The sequence below is a fragment of the Neoarius graeffei genome, chromosome 1 (assembly GCF_027579695.1).
Source record: "Neoarius graeffei isolate fNeoGra1 chromosome 1, fNeoGra1.pri, whole genome shotgun sequence".
In the NCBI taxonomy this organism is placed as follows: domain Eukaryota; kingdom Metazoa; phylum Chordata; class Actinopteri; order Siluriformes; family Ariidae; genus Neoarius; species Neoarius graeffei.
This window is the reverse complement of record NC_083569.1, coordinates 13,805,072-13,828,804: the sequence shown is the minus strand read 5'-3', so window position 1 is coordinate 13,828,804 and position 23,733 is coordinate 13,805,072. Positions and strand designations below refer to the sequence as shown.

Sequence of the window (23,733 nt, the reverse complement as noted above, 5' to 3'; positions counted from 1 at the left end):
TTAAAGCCATGATTTAATATTTTAGAGTTTTTAAGATCCTTTATTATTTTAGACTAACCTGACCTTCCTCTTTGCTAGACATAAACATGGTGTCTTGTTTAAAATTGTTGTGAAAATATCTCGCACGCTTTGACGTGCATAAATGCTGAAATTGCTGAATCACTGATATGAATATTATTTTGCTTATGATTGAAGGTTTCATTCACACACACATATTGTAAGGTTCCAGCTGGGGGAACCCTTTCAAACCCCTTTACACAATGTATAAGTACAAACTCGAAGACATTGTTTATAAATTGGAAGTGAATATATGCACTGGAGGTAGTGTATATTAAATAAAGTGTCTGAAGACTTGTTTCCCTTTATTATATATGGAGAGAGTCTCCAATGTCAGCAATGTGTAACAGTCAGTAAGGTTTCTAACATGGTAAAATAAAAACAGAAGGTATTTTTGTTCTCTGCGGCTTTGCAGATGTTCCACAACATTAAAAGTAACACACACACACACACACTAGTGCATCTCAAAAAATTAGAATATGGTGAAAAAGTTCAATATTTTCCATCAGTTATTTAAGAAAGTGAAAATGTTATACAGTGGGGCAAAAAAGTATTTAGTCAGTCACCAATTGTGCAAGTTCTCCTACTTAAAAAGATGAGAGAGGCCCGTAATTTTCATCATAGGTATACCTCAACTATGAGAGACAAAATGAGAAAAAAAAAATCCAGAAAATCACCATTGTCTGATTTTTAAAGAATTTATTTGCAAATTATGGTGGAAAATAAGTATTTGGTCAATAACAAAAGTTCATCTCAACACTTTTGTTATATACAGTGGTGCTTGAAAGTTTGTGAACCCTTTAGAATTTTCTATATTTCTGCATAAATATGACCTAAAACATCATCAGATTTTCACACAAGTCCTAAAAGTAGATAAAGAGAACCCAGTTAAACAAATGAGACACAAATATTATACTTGGTCATTTATTTATTGAGGAAAAGGATCCAATATTACATATCTGTGAGTGGCAAAAGTATGTGAACCTCTAGGATTAGCAGTTAATTTGAAGGTGAAATTAGAGTCAGATGTTTTCAATCAATGGGATGACAATCAGGTGTGAGTGGGCACCCTGTTTTATTTAAAGAACAGGGATCTATCAAAGTCTGATCTTCACAACACATGTTTGTGGAAGTGTATCATGGCACGAACAAAGGAGATTTCTGAGGACCTCAGAAAAAGCATTGTTGATGCTCATCAGGCTGGAAAAGGTTACAAAACCATCTCTAAAGAGTTTGGACTCCACCAATCCACAGTCAGACAGATTGTGTACAAATGGAGGAAATTCAAGACCATTGTTACCCTCCCCAGGAGTGGTCGACCAACAAAGATCACTCCAAGAGCAAGGCGTGTAATAGTCGGCGAGGTCACAAAGGACCCCAGGGTAACTTCTAAGCAACTGAAGGCCTCTCTCACATTGGCTAATGTTAATGCTCATGAGTCCACCATCAAGAGAACACTGAACAACAATGGTGTGCATGGCAGGGTTGCAAGGAGAAAGCCACTGCTCTCCAAAAAGAACATTGCTGCTTGTCTGCAGTTTGTTAAAGATCATGCGGACAAGCCAGAAGGCTATTGGAAAAATATTTTGTGGATGGATGAGACCAAAATAGAACTATTTGGTTTAAATGAGAAGTGTTATGTTTGGAGAAAGGAAAACACTGCATTCCAGCATAAGAACCTTATCCCATCTGTGAAACATGGTGGTGGTAGTATCATGGTTTGGGCCTGTTTTGCTGCATCTGGGCAAGGACGGCTTGCCATCATTGATGGAACAATGAATTCTGAATTATTCCAGCGAGTTCTAAAGGAAAACATCAGGACATCTGTCCATGAACTGAATCTCAAGAGAAGGTGGGTCATGCAGCAAGACAACGACCCTAAGCACACAAGTCGTTCTACCAAAGAATGGTTAAAGAAGAATAAAGTTAATGTTTTGGAATGGCCGAGTTAAAGTCCTGACCTTAATCCAATCAAAATGTTGTGGAAGGACCTGAAGTGAGCAGTTCATGTGAGGAAACCCACCAACATCCCAGAGTTGAAGCTGTTCTGTACGGAGGAACGGGCTAAAATTCCTCCAAGCCGGTGTGCAGGACTGATCAACAGTTACCGGAAATGTTTAGCTGCAGTTATTGCTGCACAAGGGGGTCACACCAGATACTGAAAGCAAAGGTTCACATACTTTTGCCACTCACAGATATGTAATATTGGATAATTTTCCTCAATAAATAAATGACCGAGTATAGTATTTTTGTCTCATTTGTTTAACTGGGTTGTCTTTATCTAATTTTAGGACTTGTGTGAAAATCTGATGATATTTTAGGTCATATTTATGCAGAAATATAGAAAATTCTGAAGGGTTCACAAACTTTCAAGCACCACTGTACCCTTTGTTGGCAATGACAGAGGTCAAACGTTTTCTGTAAGTCTTCACAAGGTTTTCACACACTGTTGATGGTATTTTGGCCCATTCCTCCATGCAGATCTCCTCTAGAGCAGTGATGTTTTGGGGCTGTCGCTGGGCAACACGGACTTTCAACTCCCTCCAAAGATTTTCTATGGGGCTGAGATCTGGAGACTGGCTAGGCCACTCCAGGACCTTGAAATGCTTCTTACGAAGCCACTCCTTCATTGCCCGGGCGGTGTGTTTGGGATCATTATCATGCTGAAAGACTCAGCCACGTTTCATCTTCAATGCCCTTGCTGATGGAAGGAGGTTTTCACTCAAAATCTCACGATACATGGCCCCATTCATTCTTTCCTTTACACGGATTAGTCGTCCTGGTCCCTTTGCAGAAAAACAGCCCCAAGGCATGATGTTTCCACCCCCATGCTTCACAGTAGGTATGGTGTTCTTTGGATGCAACTCAGCATTCTTTCTCCTCCAAACACGACAAGTTGAGTTTTTACCAAAAAGTTCTATTTTGGTTTCATCTGACCATATGACATTTCTCCCAATCCTCTTCTGGATCATCCAAATGCTCTCTAGCAAACTTCAGATGGGCCTGGACATGTACTGGCTTAAGCAGGGGGACACATCTGGCACTGCAGGATTTGAGTCCTTGGCAGCGTAGTGTGTTACTGATGGTAGCCTTTGTTACTTTGGTCCCAGCTCTCTGCAGGTCATTCACTAGGTCCCCCTGTGTGGTTCTGGGATTTTTGCTCACCGTTCTTGTGATCATTTTGACCCCACGGGGTGAGATCTTGCATGGAGCCCCAGATCGAGGGAGATTATCAGTGGTCTTGTATGTCTTCCATTTTCTAATAATTGCTCCCACAGTTGATTTCTTCACACCAAGCTGCTTACCTATTGCAGATTCAGTCTTCCCAGCCTGGTGCAGGTCTACAATTTTGTTTCTGGTGTCCTTTGACAGCTCTTTGGTCTTGGCTATAGTGGAGTTTGGAGTGTGACTGTTTGAGGTTGTGGACAGGTGTCTTTTATACTGATAACGAGTTCAAACAGGTGCCATTAATACAGGAAACGAGTGGAGGACAGAGGAGCCTCTTAAAGAAGTTGTTACAGGTCTGTGAGAGCCAGAAATCTTGCTTGTTTGTAGGTGACCAAATACTTATTTTACCGAGGAATTTACCAATTAATTCATTAAAAATCCTACAATGTGATTTCCTGGATTCTTTCTTCCCCATTCTGTCTCTCATAGTTGAAGTGTACCTATGATGAAAATTACAGGCCTCTCTCATCTTTTTAAGTGGGAGAACTTGCACAATTGGTGGCTGACTAAATACTTTTTTGCCCCACTGTATATTATAGACTCATTACACATAAACTAAAATGTTTCAAGCATTTTTCTATTTTAATTTTAATCAGTATGGCATACAGTACAAAAACATTAAAAAAAATCTCAAAATATTAGAATATTTCATTTCGAGTTTGAGTAAAACAGTATGAACACAGTGTATCTCTCAGTCTAGTTCAGTACACACAACCACAATCATGGGGAAGACTGCTGACTTGACTGTTGTCCAGAAGATGATCACTGATGCCCTCCACAAGGAGGGTAAGTCATTGCTGAAAAGGGTGGCTGGAAAAGATGCACAAGCAACAGGGATGGCCGCAGTCTTGAGAGGATTGTCAAGAAAAGTTGATTCAAGAACTTGGGAGAGCTTCACAAGGAGTGGACTGAGGCTGGTGTCAGTGTATCAAGACCCATCACGAACAGACATCTTCAAGAAAGGGGATACAACTTTCGCATTCCTAATATCAAGCTACTCCTGAGCCAGAGACAATGTCAGGAGTGTCTTATCTGGGCTAAGGAGAGAAAGAAATGGACTGTTGCTCAGTGGTCCAAAGTTCTCTTTTCAGATGAAAGTACATTTTGCATTTAATTTGGAAATCACGGTTCTAGAGTCTGGAGGAAGAGTGGAGAGGCACAGAATCCAAGGTGTTTGAAGCTCAGTGTGAAGTTTCTACAGTCTGTGATGATTTGGGGTGCCATGTCATCTGCTGGTGTTGGTCCACTGTATTTTATCAAGTCCAAAGTCAACACAGCCATCTACCAGGAGATTTTAGAGCACTTCATGCTTCCGTCTACTGATGAGCTTTTTGGAGATGCTGATTTCCTTTTCCAGCAGGACTTAGCACCTACCCACAGTGCCAAAACTACTACCAAATGGTTTGCTGACCATGATATTACTGTGTTTGATTGGCCAGCCAACTTGCCTGACCTGAACCCCATAGAGAATCTATGGGGTATTGTCAAGAGGAAGATGAGAAACACCTGACCCAAAAATACAGATACGGTGAAGGCCACTATCAAAGCAACCTGGGCTTCAATAACACCTCAGCAGCGCCACAGACTGATCACCTCCATGCCACACCGCATTGATACAGGAATCCATGGTAAAGGAGCCCCAGCCAAGTATTGAGTGTATAAATTAATATACTTTTCAGAAGTTGGACATTTCTGTATTGTAAATCCTTTTTTTTTTTGATTGATCTTAGGGAATATTCTAATAATTTGAGATACTGGATTTCTGATTTTCATGAGCTATAAGCCATAATCATCAAAATTAAAACAAAAAATGCTTTAAATATTTCACTTTACATGTAATGAATATAGAATATATGAAAGTTTACCTTCTTGAATTAAATTATGAAAAAAGGAACTTTTTCATGGTATTCTAATTTTTTGAGATGCACTAGTATATATATATATATATATATATATATATATATATATATATATACATACACACACACATACAGTGGTGCAATACAGTGGTGCTTGAAAGTTTGTGAACCCTTTAGAATTTTTTTATATTATATTTCTGCATAAATATGACCTAAAACATCATCAGATTTTCACACGTCCTAAAAGTAGATAAAGAGAACCCGGTTAAACAAATGAGACAAAAATATTATACTTGGTAATTTATTTAGGAAAATTATCCAATATTACATATCTGTGAGTGGCAAAAGTATGTGAACCTCTAGGATTAGCAGTTAATTTGAAAGTGAAATGAGAGTCAGGTGTTTTCAATCAATGGGATGACAATCAGGTGTGAGTGGGCACCCTGTTTTATTTCAAGAACAGGGATCTATCAAAGTCTGATCTTCACAACACATGTTTGTGGAAGTGTATCATGGCATAAAGGAGGTTTCTGAGGACTTCAGAAAAAGCATTGTTGATGCTCATCAGGCTGGAAAAGGTTATAAAACCATCTCTGAAGAGTTTGGACTCCACCAATCCACAGTCAGGCGCAGGGGTGATAGCGTTCCGGCGCCGCGCCAGATTTCCGGCGTACCGTGGCTGGGGAAAAAAAAAAAATCTAGTTCGCCCATTGTCCTGTGTCATTCTGAGATGCGCAGATAGACAGTAAAGGGAATTCGCATGATATGGAACTAGTGGGAAAAAAGTGCCGTCACGGTGCCGTGACGGCACTTTTTTCCCACTAGTTCCATATCATGCGAATTCCCTTTACTGTCTATCTGCACATCTCAGAATGACACAGGACAATGGGCGAACTAGATTTTTTTTTTTCCCCAGCCACGGTACGACGGAAATCCGGCGCGGCGCCGGAACGCTATCACCCCTGCAGGCAGATTGTGTACAAATGGAGGAAATTCAAGACCATCGTTACTCTCCACAGGAGTGGTCGACCAACAAAGATCACTCCAAGAGCAAGGCATGTAATAGTCGGCGAGGTCAGAAAGGACCCCAGGGTAACTTCTAAGCAACTGAAGGCCTCTCTCACATTGGCCAATGTTAAATGTTCATGAGTCCACCATCAGGAGAACACTGAAAAACAATGGTGTGCATGGCAGGGTTGCAAGGAGAAAGCCACTGCTCTCCAAAAAGAACATTGCTGCTCGTCTGCAGTTTGCTAAAGATTATGTGGACAAGCCAGAAAGCTATTGGAAAAATGTTTTGTGGACGGATGAGACCAAAATAGAACTTGGTTGAAAGGAGAAGCATTATGTTTGGAGAAAGGAAAACAGTGCATTCCAGCATAAGAACCTGATCCCGTCTGTGAAATGTGGTGGTGGTAGTATCATGGTTTGGGCCTGTTTTGCTGCATCTGAGCCAGGACAGCTTGCCATCACTGATGGAACAATGAATTCTGAATTATACCAGTGAGTTCTAAAGGAAAATGTCAGGACACCTGTCCATGAACTGAATCTCAAGAGAAGGTGGGTCATTCAGCAAGACAACGACTCAAAACACACAAGTCATTCTACCAAAGAATAGTTAAAGAAGAATAAAGTTAATGTTTTGGAATGGCCAAATCAAAGTCCTGACCTTAATCCGATCGAAATGTTGTGGAAGGACCTGAAGCGAGCAGTTCATGTGAGGAAACCCACCAACATCCCAGAGTTGAAGCTGTTCTGTATGGAGGAATGGGCTAAAATTCCTCCAAGCCGGTATGCAGGACTGATCAACAGTTACCGGAAACGTTTAGTTGCAGTTATTGCTGCACAAGGGGGTCACACCAGATACTGAAAGCAAAGGTTTACATACTTTTGCCACTCACAGATATGTAATATTGGATCATTTTCCTCAATAAATAAATGACCAAGTATAATATTTTTGTCTCATTTGTTTAACTGGGTTCTCCTTATCTACTTTTAGGACTTGCGTGAAAATCTGATGATGTTTTAGGTCTTTATGCAGAAACAGAAAATTCTAAAGGGTTCACAAACTTTCAAGCACCACTGTGTGTGTGTGATATATATCCCCCCCCCCCCCCCCCCTTAATAACTATAAAGGAAAACTGATGCTGTAAAAGAGAAATTAAAAACCTTGGGACTTTTTTTTTTATAGGATTTATTCCCTGATGAGTTTAATTTTATCTTACCGATTATATTTAAATATTTCAAGTTCTTGTAATTTTTTTGGGGGGTGGGGTGGGGTGTTTGACATTAATTTCCTGGTCCTAAAATGTAACTTTAACCAAAAAGCTTTATTCAATTTAATCTTTTTGTAAAATTATGCAACACTTTTGTCCTTCAGTAGACACTCACACCAGAGAATTCATGTGCTTTTTATTCATTAATTTTTGTACAAAAAAAAGGAAGGTATGTTATTACATAACCATCAAAGGTCACTTTTTTTTTTTTTTTACACACACACACACACACACACACACACATGAAAGAAAGAAAAAAAATCAAAAGCTGATGTATGACCGATTCATTGTTAGTGTTGACCCAGTATGAAGATGCAGGAAAACTACAAGTTTTTTTTTCCCCCTTCCCGCTGAGCATCTGGATTATGATGTAAACCTTAAAATGTAGTCCATCAGAAACATCCGAACTGGTTGTATACAATTTCATTCTGTCTGGCAGACCAGTATTTTGTGAATTTGATTGGTGGTTCAGATAATCAATTGTAACACATTTGTGTATTTCTACGAATAGTGCACAAACACTTAAGTACATCATGACTGATTTATTAAGTACCATCTTTACTTTTTTTTTTATTAAAAACACCTTAAAACATACATTAATTTGAATTACAGATGATCATTTTGTGACAGTATGGCAAATGTGTGTCATTCAGGATTAAATATAAATATAATCCTATAATGTAATACCGGTACACCACAGTCTGGTTGGCAGCAAAGGATGATGGGAGAGGTATTGTTACATCAGCTCATGAGACTTAATGTCGAGGACAAACACTTGATCTGTGGAAGAAACAGAAGTATAACTTCTGCATTACTCACAGATACAAATTACGAATGAGAAATCAACTGGGGGGGGAAGGAATATTTTAAAATGTAACAAATAGGGATGCATCAATAGCTTTTGTGTAAAACAAAAATTTTTTTTATATATATACATACATACATACACACACACACACAGGCGGCACGGTGGTGTAGTGGTTAGCACTGTCGCCTCACAGCAAGAAGGTCCGGGTTCGAGCCCCGTGGCCAGCGAGGACCTTTCTGTGCGGAGTTTGCATGTTCTCCCCGTGGGTTTCCTCCGGGTGCTCCGGTTTCCCCCACAGTCCAAAGACATGCAGGTTCGGTTAACTGGTGACTCTAAATTGACCGTAGGTGTGAATATGCGTGTGAATGGTTGTCTGTGTCTATGTGTCAGCCCTGTGATGACCTGGCGACTTGTCCAGGGTGTACCCCGCTTTTCGCCCGTAGTCAGCTGGGATAGGCTCCAGCTTGCCTGCGACCCTGTAGAACAGGATAAAGCGGCTAGAGATAATGAGATGAGATGATATATATACACACACAGGTAGTCGTCGACTTACGACCTATGCGACTTACGACCGATCGACTTTATGACTGTCTGGTTATGACTTGTTTCCCAGCTGAGCGTACGACAGTTTCCGCCCCAGCTCCCGGCAGCACCTCTCGCCGCGTACAACAGTTTCCGCCCCAGCTCCAGGCACATGCACAGTCTCTCTCGCACTCCCTCGTGCACTCCGTCATACAGTTTCCACCCCAGCTCCTGGTTTATGAAACGAGCAAATGCTCCCGCCAGCCCGAGCGCTGCAACAGCTGATGATGACGTAGACGACCCACAGCCAAGCACCAGTGATGTCAGCGGTCACTAAATTTTGTATTTTGCTGTTTTATATTTGTATTTTGGTATGTTTCAAACTAAAATGTTTTCTATTTTTCACACCTGTATTTCATATTTTTTGTTTTGCACATATTTAACGAATTGTACTGTACGCGGTGTAGTATGCAGTGTCTGACTTAAACCAAATAATGAGCCAAGGTAATGAAATAAGAAAATGTTGATAAAATAAGACTTTAAGATGATTACAATATCATTACACATCACAATATACTTACGTTCATTTAACATAGGCCGACTTACGACCAGATCGGTTTATGACTGGTCAGTCGTACGACTCCCTGTGTGTGTGTGTATATATATATATATATATATATACACACACACACATACATACACACACGTGTATATATGCGCGAGTGCACTATTTTGATGTTTGCTGATATCAGGGCATCCTTGAACATATTATTTAGCTCTGTTTATATTAGCTGCTACCTTCTCACAATGGACTCCTCATGCTGAATTATGTCTTATACAGTAAAAGGGTGCCAGGGATGAGTAAGCGCAAAAAGAAGGAAGCACAAGTGTCCCAGTGCTCGCAGAATTGAACTGCTCACAGTTTTGAGCTTGTAAAAATTGTATATTGTGTGCACAATTCACAGCAACTCACACTCAGGTTGGCTGTCCTCACACACTATTAAAGATGCGGTTTAAACTAAATTAAGTTATGCCGGACATCGCTATAGTAGCTCAGAGAGTGTGATTAGATTTGATGGCAATCAGGAAATACATCCAGGTTGATGTCATTTTGTTCATTAGTGTGGCAGCATACACTGTCACATAAATAGCACATGGTATGAGACAGAGAAAGGTTCATGAGAACCGGATCAGCATCAATGCATCCCTAGTGTTAACGCAAGAACTGAAATGAACCCAGCACATTCATTCCTGTTACAACCTATTGCATACTCATAGGAATACGGAATATCTAATATGTATACATACATATTTTTATACACACGAACACAATGTCCTTCACTAGAAGTTTACTAGACTGATCTGTACAACAGCCTCCAAAAGGAACTGTGGCGCAAAACACTGTCTTGCTTATATAGTAAATACTATGTCTTATAGTACAAGTTCTATAGTAAACTGTCCAACACAGAAAACAAAGATCATGTAGCCTGGAAATGCTACAAAGTGCATATATATATGGTCAGAAAAGCCACTGGGGAAGCAGAAGTGTGGAACGAATTTCTGGTTTCTGGCTTTGTGTCACCACAAGAAGAGAGCTAGCAAGTGGGACAGGAGTTAATTCCTTGATATTTTATGTTTCTGGACAAAATACTGAGATTTTTTATTTTTTTTTTAATTCAAGTAGCGGCGTTTTCCAGTCCCGGCCAGTGTCTCCTCGATCACCTGTCATGTAGGTTTTAACAGGCAGGTATTAGGAAACAAGTATGGTCATTATAAACACTCAGACAAGAAGGATGTTTAAAAAATCCAAACAGAACAGACAACACTTCAGTTTGAAGTACGCAAAAGGATCACAGATCTGATCGTTTGGCGTCGGCACATGACTGAAACGCCAAACGGTCACGTGTGCGTGGGGAGCTGTCGTCAGTGTGGAAACGCTGACCTCTAGAGGGAAATGTTTGAAAATGAACAATCAGTGCCATTTTTGCTCATGTTTTTGACATCGCTGGCAAATCTGAAATTTATTTTGTTGCTGGCTGCCAGGAAGTAAACACTGATAAAGCTTTGCAGTCACACAAAAAGAAAGAAAAATAATCACAGCTTCATAAAGAAGCATTCAGAATTTCAGAAGGAAATGACCAAACAAAAAAAACCGAACTCATTGTGAATGAATTCAGATGACGTGAACTAATTTTTTGTTTTGTTTTCAAGCATTACCCTCTTGACAGTCCTCTAAGGACTGTTTCACATTACAGATTCAGAAGAGAAACAGGCCAATTTTCCTTCCTCTCTCATCTTTCTTTTGGCTTGGTTTGAAGCAAGCTTCAATTTTTGTTGCTTCAAAACCAGCAGCAATACTTGCCATGTGCCAACAGGACCTCATTGAGGTCTGGCCCATAAATCTCTTTGTCCTAACTCTCTCTCACTCTCCTTCCTTTGGTCTCATTAAGGGACAAACTTCTCTCTGTGCTGTCCATTCTCTATTGCTCTCCTCCTCTTTCTGACCTTCTCTTCTCTTCCTCTACGGTTTTAGCCGTTTAACAGATAGACGACCAGCTCATAGGTACACATCATGATGGCCGTGTTGGGGATCTGGCGGATGAGATGGGTGGTGAGGCCTCGATACAGTGCTCTGTATCCTTCCTCTCGAACCACCATGCTCAGAGTCTGGAAGAATGAGCGGTACCTGCTGCCCTCCTCTCGCAACCGGGTACGGATCAGCTCTGAAAAAGAAAGGGAGAAGGCTGGTTTCAGTTCGATGTTCACACAAGTTCAGCTCCCTACTCAGCAATGGTGCTGTCCCATCTAGATATATATTATAAATATACAACAACAAAGTACAATGAAGGAAAATTAAGAAAAACTTATTGTGCATGTCGATACTTGACAGTGGATGTGCTTTATTATTCAGTGGTGGGCCGTCAGGGCCTGCAAGGCCTTCTCTGCTGGCCTGAAAATATCTAAAAAAAAAAAAAAATCACAGACAGACTGATTGATGTTAATTTTTTGTTTATTATTTTTATTTCATTTCATAACTATTAAATAATTCCAAATGGTCTGGCCGTTTCCTTTCCCGTGGCTGCGCTGCTGCCAGACGTGTATTTTTCACGTTGAAGCATTTTTAACCAATCACATTTCAACCATCATTTGTTGCCAGGCAAATAAATCTGCCTGGAGGCCAGTACAATGAGTTCTGCTGGCCTGTCTGTGTCATAGACTGTAGATTCAAGTTAGCGAGCCCAGAACCAGTCGTATTAGGCCGTCTCTGATGAGCCCCAACAGCCCATTGCAGGTGTATATGCTCTGATTGGCTCAAAGCATGTATAAGGAAACGTCATAGTACAGGGAGTGCAGAATTATTAGGCAAATGAGTATGTTGACCACATTACCCTCTCTATGCATGTTGGCCTACTCCAAGCTGCATAGGCTTGAAAGCCTCCTACCAATTAAGCATACCAGGTGATGTGCATCTCTGTAATGAAAAGGGGTGTGGTCTAATGACATCAACACCCTATATCAGGTGTGCAAAATTATTAGGCAACTTCCTTTCCTTTGGCAAAATGGGTCAGAAGAGGGATTTGACGGACTCAGAAAAGTCAAAAATAGTGACATATATTGCAAAGGGATGGAGCACTCTTAAAATTGCCCAGCTTTTGAAGCGTGACCATCGAACAATCAAGCGCTTCATTCAAAATAGTCAACAGGGTCGCAAGAAGCGCGTTGAAAAAAAAAGGCGCAAACTAACTGCCCGTGAACTGAGGAAAGTCAAGCGTGAAGCTGCCAAGATGCCACTCGCCACCAGTTTTGCCATATTTCAGAGCTGCAACATCACTGGAGTGTCAAAAAGCACAAGGTGTGCAATACTCAGGGACACGGCCAAGGTAACAAAGGCTGAAAAACGACCACCACTGAACAAGACACACAAGATGAAACATCAAGACTGGGCCAAGAAGTATCACAAGACTGATTTTTCTAAGGTCTTATGGACAGATGAAATGAGAGTGAGTCTTGATGGGCCAGATGGATGGGCTCGTGGCTGGATCAGCAAAGGGCAGAGAGCTCCAGTCCGACTCAGACGCCAGCAAGGTGGAGGTGGGGTACTGGTATGGGCTGGTATCATCAAAGATGAGCTTGTGGGACCTTTTCGGGTTGAGGATGGCGTCAAGCTCAACTCCCAGTCCTATTGTCAGTTTTTGGAAGACACCTTCTTCAAGCAGTGGTACAGGAAGAAGTCAGCATCCTTCAAGAAAAACATGATTTTCATGCAGGACAATGCTCCATCACATGCATCCAAGTACTCCACAGCATGGCTGGCCAGAAAGGGTCTAAAGGAAGAAAGATTAATGACGTGGCCTCCTTGTTCACCTGATCTGAACCCCATAGAAAACCTGTGGTCCCTCATCAAATGTGAGATCTACAAGGAGGGGAAACAGTACACATCTCTGAACAGTGTCTGGGAGGCTGTGGTTGCTGCTGCACACAATGTTGATCGCAAACAGATCAAAACACTGACCGAATCCATGGATGGCAGGCTTTTGAGTGTCCTTGTAAAGAAAGGCGGCTATATTAGTCACTGATTTGTTTTTTTTTTGTTTTTGAATGCCAGCAATGTATATTAGTGAATGTTGAGTTGTTATATTGGTTTCCCTGGTGAAAATAAATGAGTGAAATGGGTATATGTTTGTTTTTTGTTAAGTTGCCTAATAATTATGCACAGTTATAGTCACCTGCACACACAGATATCCTCCTAAGATAGCTAAAACTAAGAAAGCCCTACTCCAACTTCCAAAAATACTCAGCTTTGATATTTATGAGTCTTTAGGGTTCATCAAGAACATAGTTGTTTTTCAATAATAAAACTAATCCTCAAAAATACAACTTGCCTAATAATTCTGCACTCCCTGTATTTTCACCATTTGATATGGTAGATTTCCACTGGAGTTGCGCTGACGCGAATGCTACAAAAAGTCATTGAGTGCTAGTCAACTTAGCAATTTTTAACTGCATTAACGAGCTTCGATTTTTAATAGTTAAATAATATAAATATCTGTTTTATCAACCCAAAATGGCCGAAGGAGGGTGAGAAGTTGATATGGTGGCAAATTTATTGTCACAACCATTTTCCCGGAGGACTTTTCCAGAAAAGCTGGACATCGTTCAGAAAGGACGGTCAACGCCAAAGCTAGCCAACCTGACACAGCCTAGAAAAGGATTTGTTTGCCACTTTCAGCCCGCTAATTACCAGCGGTACTCCTGGCTCACGGGCTCCGAGGAACACTGCACACTGTATTGTTGGGAGTGTTTGTTATTTGCTAATGATCGCCATGGTGTCTGGAGCCATAGTGGATTTGCTAATTTGGCTTGCCTAACCAAGGCAAGACACCAAGGCGAGACACCAAAGCACTGCCGGTCACCTGCGAGCAACGGTGCTGTCAAAAACCTTTGGGGGAAAAAAGAGCGGATCTTCAGCTGAGTGAGCAAGCACGCAGAGAAACGGAGCTCCACAATGAAAAGGTGAAGAAGAATAGGGAAATTTTAAAAAGACTGGTGGACGGTGTAATTTTTTTGGGCAAGCAGGAACTTTCATTTCGGGGACACGACGAAAGCGCTGGGTCAAACAATAAAGGGAATTATGTGGAGCTTCTTTCTCTCATTGCCAAGAGCAACACAGATTTGCAGTACCATCTGTCCACCAACAAAGCTTTTACTGGGACTTCTGGTAAAATACAGAATGACCTGATCGCAGCGATCGCTGAAGTGATGGGGGAAGAGATCAGAAGGGAAATCAATGAAGCACCGTTTGTCTCTGTTATGGTGGATGAGACGCCAGACGCCAGTAATGCAGCGCAGCTGGCACTGGTTCTGCGTTATGTAACGGTATGGCCATCGAACGGGACTTTTTGATGGGACTGAAAAGAACAAACGACTTCTACAAGAGTTATTGACGTTTTCTTGAGGAAAGAAAGGGGGATGGATTTTCAGTTCAGATAATCTCCGTATTGGTGAGTAATGTCATCTACTTCACCTATACTGACTGACCTCATTCGCATACATGCACACAAGGTCTCATAAGGCACAAACACACACATCGATAAAATAAAATGTTGCTATTTTGCGAAATAACATTGCAATATGAGGTTGCTATTGATGTTTTTATGAATGTCGCAGCTGTAGCTGCAGTAGAAGTTTTATAGGCATTATTGAGGGGTGGATTTAATTCAGACAGAGCAGTACTGAAGGCCCATGTGTGAAATGAACGGCCCGCCACTGTTATTATTACTACTGAATCTTTATTAGTCATTATTTTGCTACTCTAAGCTGAAGAAAACAAACATGCATCTACCATGTGGATACGCGATGGATGTGGCGCAGGTTTTGGAGGTGGCAGCAGCCAGCATCATTCCAATGAAGTCGGAGGCGTCCTTAACCGATTCATCTTCATCATCCATATTGGCACTTGCCTTGGACTTGAGGAGTTTACGCTTGATGCTCTCATAGATGACAAAATGAATGACAGTCTCAGAGATGCCTGCATAGGAAGCCGACATACCACGGTAAAAGCCGCGTAGCCCATCAGCTTTATACACACGCCTTATACACTCAAATGCGCTCATGCGCCTCTCTCCACGGTTCCTGAGTGGAAACAAATGATTGATTGATGAGTACAACAATGTACAATTTTTCACAGTATCATAAGTGTAACAAGTTGGAAGAAACTCCAAACCCACACATTTCATGTTACCATACATTTTCTGGGTTAAGTCAATTAGGGTATGATGATCTCTTAAGGAAAATGAAGGGGACTTCATTTTCTATAAGAGATCATTTCAAAATAATAGCCAAGAGACCGATTAATTTAAGGTTTTATTTACTTTGTAAAAGTTTACCAAGACTGTTAGTATTTGGAACAATGCCTAGTAACAGCTTCAACTTGGGATAGCCTTGGCACAGCATTCCACAAGCTTTCTGTAATATTTTGCCCATTCTTCCTGACAGAACTGGTGTCACTCAGCCAGGTTTTTTGGCCAGGGTTTGTGACGACCACTCCAATACTACTACTTTGTTGTCTTTAAGCCATTTTGTTCCTGGGTCTGTCCATATGAAATCACTAGAGGCCTCCTGACTGACCATCTCTGATTTGCTTCATACCTTCACAAACTAATGTTATTCCCAGTAAACACCATACAAAATTTCAGCCTTATATCTTTATTAGTCTGAGATATTCGGGCTTTAAAAATGGGGCGTGACCCTGATTTTACTGTAAAAATGAATGGTACAGAAAAAGATGCCAAGTTCAATAAGTCATTATTTTTTAACTATTCATGCTAGATGGGGCAGCACAGTGGTGGTGTAGTGGTTAGCGCTGTCGCCTCACAGCAAGAAGGTCTGGGTTCGAGCCCCGTGGCTGGCGAGGGCCTTTCTGTGCGGAGTTTGCATGTTCTCCCCGTGTCCGCGTGGGTTTCCTCCGGGTCCTCTGGTTTCCCCCGCAGTCCAAAGACATGCAGGTTAGGTTAACTGGTGACTCTAAATTGACCATAGGTGTGAATGGTTGTCTGTGTCTATGTGTCAGCCCTGTGATGACCTGGAGACTTGTCCAGGGTGTACCCCGTCTTTCGCCCGCAGTCAGCTGGGATAGGCTCCAGTTTGCCTGCAACCCTGTAGAACAGGATAAAGCGGCTAGAGATAATGAGATGAGGTGCTAGATCAGGGGTCACCAAACTTTTTTCTCTGGGGGCCACATTGTTGTTCCTGACTGTGATGGGGGGCCGGGGTCGGGTCAGCTATATCACATAGAATTGTATGACCCAGACAAATATGACCACCAGCAGGCCTCATTGTGTAGTAGAGATTACTAGCCTGGCACGGCCATCCCCAATACTATATCGCCACTACTATATCGCCACTACTATATCCCCACTACTATATCCCCACTACTATATCCCCCACTACTATATCAACACTTGATTCCTGGCACATATTTGTTTATCTTTACTAGTGGTTTGCAAAAGTAGTAATTGAGTCTTCACACTTTGTTTTAATTTGAAATACCACAGCTATTCCATTTATTTGTTTTCTAATAAAAATAACATCAAAGCTGTCAAGGTAAGAAACATCTGCCTATTTGAGGTGATTGACACTGGCAAAGATGAGTGGAAAATTATAAATTGTAGGTAGGCCTGTTGATATTATTAATAATATAAATAATAATTGTATGCAGCACTTAATAAAGGTCAAATAAATAGGCCTATAAAATAAATACATTTTAAAAAACAGTGAAATTATAATAATATGAGCAATAGATCACAGCAGTTGTGCTGTGTCCTGCACGTCATTGCTCTCATCCATGGCCAAAGCAAAAAACTCGAATTCTGACGCTTTCTCATTCAGCTGGTCATACACGTTGTCCCCCAAATCTTCGGTTCGCCTGGTCATAGTAGGTGCGGAGAGACTCACCGCGTCGAGCGCATCCTTCTTGTCGGAACACACCTCCTCGGCCACAGCAAGCACGCATACTTTAACAAAGTCCCCATCAGTAAACGGCTTTCCCTGGGTAGCTAGTAGGTGAGCTACCTTATAGCCAGCTCGGACAGCAGCCTGGTTGATCTGGGTTTGGCGAAGGAATCCATTCTGTTGTGCAGCCAGTCCGCATTTCATCCTCCGAATCCTGTCTTCTCTTGTTTGCCCTCGCAAACTAACATACTCTTTGTGGCAGGTTTCGTAGTGACGATGCAGATTATATTCTTTGAAAACCGACACACTTTCTTTACATACAAGACAAACTGCACGGTCCTTACGCTCATAGTTCGAATTACGTGGGAGCCAATGGGAGCTGAGCTCCCATTCCCTCAGGCTCCCATGAAAGAAGCAAACTTAATTTTCTGTGGAAGTCTCTCAAATACGTCATATATCACCATAATAAGCTTGAATAGCCTATATCACCATATAAATATAAATAAAACTCATTTCATTTCCGATCACCATGCAGCCATAACTTTGTATTGAACGTGTTATTAAACCGCAACATGTACGGCTGTACTTCACCACCACACCACTATGCGCGCAAACTGAAATTTGCAGCCTGCGAAATCGAATGTGAAGTTAAGTCCGAAGAAGACTTGTCCTCTATCTCACAACGATCTTCCTTTGTTTAACAATATATATAATTATATATATATACACAATATATATATAATTTGTTTATATATATATATATATACCCCTCCTAGAACTGCCACCTTATTGTGGTGGAGGGGTTTGTGTGCTTGAATGATCCTAGGAGCTATGTTGTCGGGGGCATTATGCCCCTGTTAGGGTTTCCCAAGGCAGACAGGTCCTAGGTGACAGGCCAGACCAAGAGCAGTTCACCAAAAAACCCCTATGGAGAAAAAATCCAGGACCGTGACGTCGCCCGGTAGGACGCAGCCGGGGCCCCACCCTGGAGCCAGGCCCGGGGTTGGGGCTCGTATGCGAGCGCTTGGTGGTCGGGCCTTTGCCCATGGGGCCCGGCCGGGCTCAGCCCGAAGAGGCGACGTGGGCCCGACCTCCTGTGGGTTCACCACCCACAGAGGTAGCAGTAGGGGTTTGGTGCAGTGTGGATTGGGTGGCAGTCGAAGGCAGGGGCCTCGACGACCTGACCCCCGGACACAGCGGCTGGCTGTTGGGACATGGAATGTCACTTCGCTGGGGGGGAAGGAGCCTGAGCTTGTGCGGGAGGTTGAGAGGTACCGGCTAGAGATAGTCGGGCTCACCTCCACGCACAGCTTGGGCTCTGGAACCCAGCTCCTCGAGAGGGGCTGGACTTTCCACTTCTCTGGAGTCGCCCATGGTGAGCGGCGGCGGGCTGGTGTGGGCTTCCTTATAGCTCCCCAGCTCAGCCGCCATGTGTTGGAGTTTACCCCAGTGAACGAGAGGGTCGCCTCTCTGCGCCTTCGGATTGGGGAGAGGGCTCTTGCTGTTGTTTGTGCCTACGGGCCAAATAGCAGTATAGAGTATCCGGCCTTCTTGGAGTCCCTGGGAGAGGTACTGAGGGGTGCTCAGACTGGGGACTCCATTGTGCTACTGGGGGACTTCAATGCTCACGTGGGCGATGACAGTGACACCTGGAGGGGCGTGGTTGGGAGGAACGGCCTCCCCGATCTGAACCCGAGTGGTGTTTTGTTATTGGACTTCTGTGCTAGTCACAGTTTGTCCATAACGAACACCATGTTCGAGCATAGGGGTGTCCATAAGTGCACGTGGCACCAGGACACCTTAGGTCGGAGGTCGATGATCGACTTTGTAGTCGTGTCATCTGATCTCCGACCCTATGTCTTGGACACTCGGGTGAAGAGAGGGGCTGAGTTGTCAACTGATCACCACCTGGTGGTGAGTTGGATCCGCTGGCGGAGGAGGAAGCTGGACAGACCTGGCAGGCCCAAACGTATGGTGAGGGTCTGCTGGGAACGTCTGGCCGAGCACTCTGTTGGGGAGGTCTTTAACTCCCACCTCCGGGAGAGCTTTTCCAAGCTTCCGAGGGAGGCGGGGGACATTGAGTCTGAGTGGACCATGTTCTCTACCTCCATTGTGGACGCAGCTGTTCGGAGCTGTGGCCGCAAGGTCTCCGGTGCCTGTCGTGGCGGCAATCCCCGAACCCGGTGGTGGACACCGGAAGTAAGGGATGCCGTCAAGCTGAAGAAGGAGTCCTATCGGGCCATGTTGACCTCCGGGACTCCTGAGGCAGCCGACGGGTATCGGCAGGCCAGGCGTGCTGCAGCTCGGGCAGTTGCGGAGGCAAAAACTCGGAACTGGGAGGAGTTCGGGGAGGCCATGGAGAAGGACTATCGGTCGGCCTCGAAGAAATTCTGGCAAACCGTCCGGCGCCTCAGGAGGGGGAAGCAGTACTCTGCCAACACTGTTTACAGTGCGGGTGGGGAGCTGTTGACCTCGACTGGGGACATTGTCGGGCGGTGGAAGGAATACTTTGAGGATCTCCTCAATCCCACCGTCATGTCTTCCACTGAGGAGACTGAGGCTGATGACTCAGAGGTGGACTCGTCCATTACCCAAGCCGAAGTCACTGAGGTGGTTTGCAAGCTCCTCGGTGGCAAGGCACCGGGGGTGGATGAGATCCGCCCTGAGTATCTCAAGTCTCTGGATGTTGTGGGGCTGTCTTGGTTGACACGCCTCTGCAACATCGCGTGGCGGTCGGGGACAGTGCCTCTGGAGTGGCAGACTGGGGTGGTGGTCCCTCTTTTTAAGAAAGGGGACCGGAGAGTGTGCTCCAATTATAGGGGAATCACACTTCTCAGCCTCCCAGGGAAAGTTTACTCCAGGGTACTGGAGAGGAGAATTCGACCGATAGTCGAACCTCGGATCCAGGAGGAACAATGCGGTTTTCGTCCTGGTCGCGGAACACTGGACCAGCTCTATACCCTTCATAGGGTGCTCGAGGGTTCATGGGAGTTTGCCCAACCAGTCCACATGTGCTTTGTGGATCTGGAGAAGGCATTCGACCGTGTCCCCCGTGGTATTCTGTGGGGGGTGCTTCGGGAGTATGGGGTTCGGGGCTCTTTGCTAAGGGCTGTCCGGTCCCTGTACGAACGGAGCAGGAGTCTGGTTCGCATTGCCGGCAGTAAGTCAGACCTGTTCCCAGTGCATGTTGGACTCCGTCAGGGCTGCCCTTTGTCACCGGTTCTGTTCATAATTTTTATGGACAGAATTTCTAGGCGCAGCCAGGGGCCGGAAGGAATCCTGTTTGGGAACCACAGGATTTCATCTCTGCTTTTTGCGGATGATGTTGTCCTGTTGGCTTCTTCAAACCAGGACCTTCAGCATGCACTGGGGCGGTTTGCAGTCGAGTGTGAAGCGGCTGGGATGAGAATCAGCACCTCCAAGTCCGAGGCCATGGTTCTCGACCGGAAAAGGGTGGCTTGCCCTCTCCAGGTTGGTGGAGAAGTCCTGCCTCAAGTGGAGGAGTTTAAGTATCTCGGGATCTTGTTCACGAGTGAGGGAAGGATGGAGCGTGAGATCGACAGGCGGATCGGTGCAGCCTCCGCAGTGATGCGGTCGCTTTACCGGTCCGTCGTGGTGAAGAAGGAGCTGAGCCAAAAGGCGAAGCTCTCAATTTACCGGTCGATCTACGTTCCGACTCTCACCTATGGTCATGAGCTTTGGGTAATGACAGAAAGAACAAGATCGCGGATACAAGCGGCTGAAATGAGTTTCCTTCGCAGGGTGGCTGGGCGCTCCCTTAGAGATAGGGTGAGAAGCACAGTCACTCGGGAGGAGCTCGGAGTAGAGCCGCTGCTCCTCCACATCGAGAGGAACCAGCTGAGGTGGCTCGGGCATCTTTTTCGGATGCCTCCTGGACGCCTCCCTGGGGAGGTGTTCCAGGCATGTCCCCCCGGGAGGAGGCCCCGGGGAAGACCCAGGACACGCTGGAGGGACTATGTCTCTCGGCTGGCCTGGGAACGCCTCGGTGTTCTTCCCGAGGAGCTGGCCGAGGTGTCTGGGGAAAGGGAAGTTTGGGCTTCCATGCTTAGACTGCTGCCTCCGCGACCCGGTCCTGGATAAGCGGAAGAAGACGAGACGAGACGAGATATATATATGCGCAACACCGTGTGTGTGTGGGTGCGTGCATGCGCGCGCCTGTGTGTGAAAGCTGTGCACTGCAGTGCGCAAAAGTGCGCTGGTCCAGGAGAGCGAGTATGCATTGCTTTTTTTTTTTAAATAGAGACCCCCATAGGGTCAAATTTATAATTCGAACCCTGCTTACACTGTACGAAAAAATAATCGGTGGTCCACTGTTCTTTAAAAACTCTGCACTCTGTCAGCTTTTCGCTTACCGCTCGCCATTTTGCTGTCCTGAACACTGACAGTTCTCTGCGCGTGCGCTGCCTGTCACTGCTTGATTGCGAGCATATGACGAAAATTCGGAAAATATGAATAGTTCATTTTATAATTAAATATCAATTTAATTGATAAAATCAACAAAATACAAGATGCAGACATGTTATTATTTGCCGAAAAGCAATTTAAAAAAATAGGCCATGACCACTTTTGGGGATTGCCTCATAGGGCCGGTTCAAGTGATGGGGGGCAGAGGGGCTGGGGGGCCGGTCAAAGGGGGGTGGCGGGCCAGATCTGGCCCGCGGGCCGTAGTTTGGTGACCCCTGTGCTAGATGGATGAAATTTTCAGGAGTTGTTCTTAGGTACTAGATGTCTTTACTATAAAAAAAAGCTCCACAGTTGCATTTTTGTCAGTTTATAGCTTGCTGAAAACTGTTTATTTAAAAAAAAAAATTGTTTGTGCTTTGGAGCAGTTTCGGCCCTCTGTATTTCCACACTGATGCATATCAGACCATTCAAATTTTGATATTTATTTCTCATGTTGTTGTACTAGTTTGGTGACCAAGTATTTTTCTAAAATAAAATTCTGATTTATGAGGCATTAAAAATGGGGAAAAATCATTTCACAGCTATCTTTCAAATGCATATTGTTCATGTATGACAAGGTCTACCATAAAAAGAATTATACCACTGGAAAGAGCATGTCTTCATTAATATATTTCACAAGATATGAAGTTAGTATCTTGAGCCAAACTACATTTATTAAGGTATCCAATATGCCATGTTTTGCTATAGACAGAAATGCCATTTCAAGGCATATGATACATGCTCCAAGTAATACATAAAACCTGGAAATTGGCAAATACTAGGGCTGTAACGATACACCCAACTCACGATTCGATTCGTATTGCGATTTTTGACCCACGATTCGATACGCCCACGATTTTTTTAAAAATGTTTTTTTAAAGTAGTAAATTTGACTTATTAACATTTACTTACTTACATTAACTATTTAATAACAAATAATTCAGACCACTGCAGAGAATGAGTAATATGTATGCAAAAATGAACAAATGTATATCCAAAGATTGTTTTATTTCTCAAAATAATACTGTTGAGCCGCAAGCTCTGTTTTTTTCGGTTCTGAAAAAGTCATTTTTCCAAATCGTGTAAATCCGTTAAGGGGGTGGCTCTCTCACTGTCTCACTCTCATAGGGCCAATAATTTTCTGTGATCGCGGAAAACAGATAGAAATTACAGAATTTTTATAGTGAAACATTGCTCGCGTGTCAAAATGTAACTTCCGCAGAAGGCTTCCGCCCAAGCAGACATGCCTTCAGTGTTGCCAGATATTGCTAATGTTTTCCACCCCAAAATATGTTCAAAACCAGCCAAAAAGCACCTAACCCTGCCCAATACGGCAACTCTGCATGCCTTTCCGGTCAAGTGATTGTGATTGGCTTGTGGCACACCTAGCCAGCCAATGAGCTGCTTGTTTACAGATTCGCTCCCCGCGTCGCAACCAGAATGGCGAACGCTTAAAAGAATGCTCTGCCAGTGGCGAGTGTGGACGTTGCGTGACTCGCAGAAGATTGTCGCAGGTCGGCGAAAAAACGACTTACTAATAGATATAAAAAAATAAAAGTAATTTAAGTAAGTTTAAAATGTAATTTAAATAAAAAGTATTCATAAATTGAAGTTTGGAAGCGCCTCTGTTTCTGGGCTGAGGAGAAGTTTGAAAGGGTGTACCGCGATTCTGCCTTCTTGTATCGCGATACGGATCGTGGCTCTGCATATCGTGATTTCGATACGCATATCGTTACAGCCCTAGCAAATACATATTAAAAATCTATATCAGGCTATTATTAGCGGGAATCGTCCACAAGTAATGAATCATACTTCTGTGCAATCAACAGTCTCTCTTGTAGATACAGTTCCTTGTAAACATGTAGCGTGTTTATATAACCAACAATGGTGGATAGGTAACGTACGTGCAACATCGGACGAGGAACAAGATGTGCAAGTAATACTCATGCATCCTCGTGGTCCCTCTAAGACTTACAGTTGGCCCAGGAGGGAGGATATCTGTTGGGTCCCTCTTGTACATATCCTGAAGATTATTGATGCTCCACTTACATCAACTGGCAGGCAATAT

At 43.5% G+C, this 23,733-nt stretch overlaps 1 protein-coding gene across 5 annotated transcripts in view; it reads right to left on the bottom strand.

Annotated features, from left to right (window-relative positions):
- Positions 1-7,642: 7,642 nt before the first annotated feature.
- slc25a36a (solute carrier family 25 member 36a) overlaps positions 7,643-23,733 on the bottom strand; it is a 79,187-nt gene continuing 63,096 nt past the window's right edge. For 3 of the 5 annotated variants that reach the window (XM_060929788.1, XM_060929796.1, XM_060929778.1), the window contains 2 exons: positions 15,094-15,383; positions 7,643-11,473 (listed from right to left, as the gene is read on the bottom strand). In XM_060929788.1, the coding sequence (XP_060785771.1) occupies positions 11,280-11,473; positions 15,094-15,383 (484 nt within the window). In that variant the 3' untranslated portion in view covers positions 7,643-11,279. Of the gene's footprint in view, positions 11,711-15,093; positions 15,384-23,733 lie in introns of all 5 variants that reach the window. The other 2 variants (XM_060929817.1, XM_060929806.1) reach the window with 2 other exon arrangements.